General features: G+C 39.7%; 1 protein-coding gene across 1 annotated transcript in view; it reads left to right on the forward strand.

The window, feature by feature from the left end:
• The window catches only part of LOC106820727 (probable palmitoyltransferase ZDHHC16), a gene marked incomplete in the record, with an annotated part of 21,473 nt that extends 18,077 nt beyond the window's left edge, over positions 1–3,396 (forward strand). The window contains 5 exon segments of the mRNA XM_014825252.1: positions 165–298; positions 742–870; positions 1,207–1,413; positions 1,883–1,953; positions 3,127–3,396. Of these exon segments, the coding sequence (XP_014680738.1) occupies positions 165–298; positions 742–870; positions 1,207–1,413; positions 1,883–1,953; positions 3,127–3,241 (656 nt within the window).
• Positions 3,397–5,175: the final 1,779 nt, after the last annotated feature.

Here is a 5,175-nt window from a genome sequence, read left to right on the forward strand (position 1 = left end):
GAGGTACGGTCCGGCATATTAGATAGTACCAGGGTACGTTCCGGTATACCGGACCGTACCCAGGGTACGTTCCGGCAGTACCCCGGGTGACATAGACCCTCTCAGCCATATTGATGGGTATATGACTGTAAATAATAATGTGTAAATCCTTGACTGGTGCATAGCTTGGCTGAACAACTGTGTGGGGCACTACAATCACAGATACTTCTTCTCCTTTTGTATGTTCATGTGGATTGGGAGCACGTATGTAGCAATAACTGCCTACCCACTTTTTATGGATCACTTCTTCAACCCAGAGGTTAGTATTTTATTAAAGTACGTATTTGCCTACCCAGAACTGTAAAGTAAAATTATTGAGCACTAATAAATAAAGTTTGCACTAATAAGTTCAGCAGAGCGCTTCGTAGTATTATGTATAGGAGGAGCTAGAAATGAAGGTCAGTTTAGTTGAATAGGTAGCATTCAACGGTTTCCGTGTGCTTTGTAATAAAGCTAATACATAATTGTACTAGTTTTTTTTATCAGGTGCAGTTTGTGCAGTTGTGAAAATGTTGTATCTGTTTATCAGCAATCGCTAGTGTAATAGCAGTTACAGTAGCCATTTAGTACTGTCATATATGTGTGAGCATGCATGTGTACCTGTGTAAGTGCATGCTCTAGTGGTTCTGCTTTGATCTTCTTAACGAATATGAAAGTTCTGGTTTATAGCTTGTATTGATGGGGATGTAACTACTATTTCAGCCTCAATTCCAGCCATTGAAGTTTTGGATAGTGAATTTAAGCCTGGATCTTTCACTCATTGAGCCCTTCGTGATGAGCAACAGTGACACCATTATTGCAACTAACATCTCCGAAACGACAGCTGACATTGTGAGTGTGTTAAAACTTGTTTGGTAACACGTAAGATTAGGTGATAACACAACCCACCAGAATGCTGAGAAACTCAAAATTATCATTACAAAAGATATTGTGACACAGATTGTTAACAGGTTTTACTTCTATGGTTTATGTAGCGACAAATTAATTATTAGTTCTAGTGTAAAGCATTGTCTTCAACATTATACCCTAAGGCATTACTTTGTGTCACTTAATTGTTACTGTAATTACAATGTTAATATCTATTGTGATTCAGATTATCCTAAAAAAGCGTGTACTTGGGAAAGTCCTTGCAATTAAGATATTGAAGCGTGTATGAACTATTTTTAGCTGGACAAGGAAGATCCTGCTGAAAAGCCATTTCTGAAGAAATTGACATACAACTGCATAGTATTTGAATTTCTGCTGTGCTGCGGTGTGTGTTTAGCACTCGCTGCTCTTCTAGCCTGGCATTACGCGTTTATCAAGAAGGGGGAAACCAGCATAGAACATCACATTAACAAGGCTGATGCAGCCAGGTTAAAGAAGGAAGGCAAGGTTAGTAAATTATAATGGCTTTTTAAATAATATGATTTAGATTTGTGGTAAGTAGGTTTGTAGTTTATTAGCATGGCTTCCGCTACGAGTTTCATATCTCTATGAGGTAGAGTTTAGTGGTCCAGAGGTTAGCATGTCTATTTTCCACTGCGAAAGCTGTGAGTTCCAACTCTTGCCAAAGCAGTGAAATTTCACAAGGTGTCGAAACCTGGCTCTCACCGTTAGGGACTGTCAATCTATCCTGGCTCAGATGACCACGTAAAATGTCAGGCCCTTCTCCAGTAATAGGGGCGTACAAGAACCAGGAGGATGTAAGAAACTTAGTGACCACTCTTTGTGTCAGCAAAGAGGTTGGCTTGGTGTAATGCCTTAGGGCTAACTAATAAATGAGACCTCAATTTCTTGATGCTGAACCATGAAGAAATGAATGCGATATGGGATTATACTTTTCTCATTATTTCATATACAGGTGTTCAGAAATCCGTACCAATTTGGAACCCGTGAAAACGTTCGAATTCTGCTTGGTTTAGATCAAGGAAGGTAATTACTTTATACTACTTTTGGGTAATATATCAAATATATCAAATATATTATATATATATTTATATAACATATATAATATAGTAATATATGTAATATATATAGGACCTGTAGACCTATAGAATATTTGTAGTATATATAAGACCTGTAGACATATAGTAATATATGTAATATATATAGTATAGCAGTGCTGCCACTTTATACTTTTTTTAAAGTATTATACTTTTTTCATACTTTTTTCATGCATAAATACTTTTAAATACTTTTTTTTGCTAAAGATGGTCAAAACTCTTTGGACATACGTTTAGGTACACTACGATGAGCAATGCGCATTGTAGTGTTACCCCTGCATTGACACGAGCGAGGCGGGCCGCCTTGCTAAAATTCTCAGCCGCCACACAGAAATTTCTCCAAAACACCGCCTCGCTGACGAAACCTTTGACAACTTGAAAAAGAGATTCAAGAGTCTCATACAAGGTGTTGTGAATAGCTCAGAACGCACCAAATTGCACAATTTTTACAAAAATTCCCCGGGGGAGCATGCCGCTGGACCCCCCTAGCTTCGCCGGCACCTGCGCTGCTCGCTTTGCTAGGACCTCTAAATGCGCAAACACATCACACACAAAACATTTACCTACCTCACAGATCTTATTAGCCATGGGAAACACTGCATTGAAATATTCCAGACTGAGGGTTCAAGAGACAACTCCTCATGGCATTGCACACATCATTCCTGAAGCTTGTTTGTATGCTGCACATAGGCTATAATGTATTTGGTAACAATGTATAAGGTAACAAGTGACTACAAATCGTGATAGGTTGATATAAATTTATACTTTTTTTAAACAATTTTGATGCTTTTTTCTGGACAGATTTTATACTTTTTTTTGTAATATCCTGAGTGGCAGCACTGGTATAGTAATATATTAAATATTCCTCGCACCAACGGGTTTAATTTTACTGTAGGTTCTTAAAGATTTAACAACAACTGTAATAACAGTGTGTCTGGCATTCCTCTATTGGACGTGCATCTTCAAGTGTCACTTGGATTCGCTTCATTCCCAATTTCTGAAGTGTTGTTTGTTTTAAACAAATATGTATACGTTAGTACTTACCATTGCTTTATTTTGTATGCAAATTTGTTAAAAGTACGTACGGTGTTTAATCTTCCAGGTCATTTTGGAGACACATTTTACTGCCATCTATGCACAAGCCTTCTGGAGATGGTCTAACATGGCGAACCTCTACATACCAGCTGGACTACTCAGATAATCCTAAGATACTATAGCATTTTGTAATAATGGGTGATTGGCAGTCCAGCATATTGGACTTTAATTGGCATATATGTACACCGTAAAATGCGTCGGAGATACCATGCGAGTTACAATTCATCATGTGTGTAGTTGTCAGAAAATTGTAAATAAATAAATAATGTTATATATATTTTGTCACTGTTGGTCAAAATCACTGCATGGTGTATTTGTCAGGAAATATAAATATGTTTACGTAAACACATATAAATATAATATAATAGATACAAAGGCATTTTATAATACAATGTTAAACAATTTTAAATAAATTTATTGTAATAAGCCAACTTGTCTTTACATATGCAGATATAAAAGTAAAGTTGTAAAAGTTTAAAAGCTCTGGTTTAAAAGTATAGACGAGGAATATGCTGGTTTTATAACCTATTATAAGGCTAAAATATACAGACGAGGTAATTGGTAGAAATAGTATACCATCAATAAAGTCATGGCATGATACCTGATTTGGTACATCACGATATTTTTATCCATAAAATGACAACTTAATGTTATACAACTGTAATAGTTACTTGCCATGTTTATGAAATATTCATTCATTCGCACTTTTACATACACGTGTCGTCTGTGCGTAAAATAAAATACGAAAAACTACACGGAGATCACAACATCGGTAGAAAAATGAGATCGATAAAATTAATGTCAGCGCATCGTACCAGATTTCAATCATCGCAATATGTAATCTTTAATAGTGAAAAAGAGTTAAAAGTGAATAGTAACTCTATTTGACATGTTTCACGTATGGTCGTTTCTGGACGCGTTTAGATGCGCGCGCCATCCGAAGACATTCGTTGCAGGTCGTATACTCGCTGCGTGTCAGCATTCTATGGCTATGCGCCGAGTGGAGGAGAACGTTGTGGAATCTGGTTGCGAGCCAGCGAAGTTCCCTTCTAGCTACATCCTCTGCAATTGCTCCGCTTCGGCACAGTCTGTAGAAGAGGGTTCGACTCCTTGTCGCATGCATCTCATCGATTCTAATTCGAGACAGTCCTGCGAACAGTTTAATAATACTATTTTTAATATGCATGTAATTGCGCGCTAAGTTTGAGCGGGCACTGTAGCGGTATAAGAATAACTGACATATTGTTTACAACTTTACCTACGGCATACAACGTCTATTAAATGTCTACAGTTTTCTATCGCTGTCTACGTCTCTCTCTCTCTCTCTCTCTCTCTCTCTCTCTCTCCGCGCGCGCTCCTCTCTCTCTCCTCTCCTCTCTCTCTCTCTCTCTCTCTCTCTCTCTCCTCTCTCTCTCATCTCTCCTCCTCTCCTCTCTCTCCTCTCTCTTCTCTCTCTCTCTCTCTCTCCTCTCTCTCTCTTCTCTCCTCTCCTCTCTCTCTCTCTCTCTCTCCTCTCTCTCTCTCTCTCTGCTCTCTCTCTCTCTCTCCTCCCTCTCCGCTCATCTCTCCTACTCTTCTCTCTCCCTCTCTCCTCTCTCTCTCTCCTCCTCTCTCTCTTCTCTCTCTCCTCGTCGCTCTCTCTCTCTCTCTTCTCTCTTCTCGTCTCTGCCTCTCTCCTTCTCTCTCTCTCCTTCTCTCGGTCTCTCTCTCCCTCTCTCTCTCGGCTCTCGTCTTGCCTCGTCTCTCTCTCCTTCGTCTCTCGTCCGTCTCTTCTCTTCTCTCTCTCTTCTCTCCTCTCGTCTCCTCTCGTCTGTTCTCTCTCCCGTCTTCTTCTCCTCTATCTCCTTCTCTCTTCCGTCTTCCCTAGTCTCATCCTCTCTCTTCTCTCGTTATCTCCCTGTCTCTCTCTCTCTTTCGCCGCCTCGCTCGTCTCGTGCCTCTCCTCTCCTGCCTCTTTATCTCTTCTCTCCTATAGATCTCGATTCGTCTCCTCCTCTCTCTCCTCTCCTCTCCTATCTCTCGCTCTCTCTCTCTCGACTGCGCAGCTCTCTCTCTC

The sequence above is a fragment of the Priapulus caudatus genome, unplaced genomic scaffold (genome assembly GCF_000485595.1).
Source record: "Priapulus caudatus unplaced genomic scaffold, Priapulus_caudatus-5.0.1 Scaffold2, whole genome shotgun sequence".
NCBI lineage: Eukaryota > Metazoa > Priapulida > Priapulimorpha > Priapulimorphida > Priapulidae > Priapulus > Priapulus caudatus.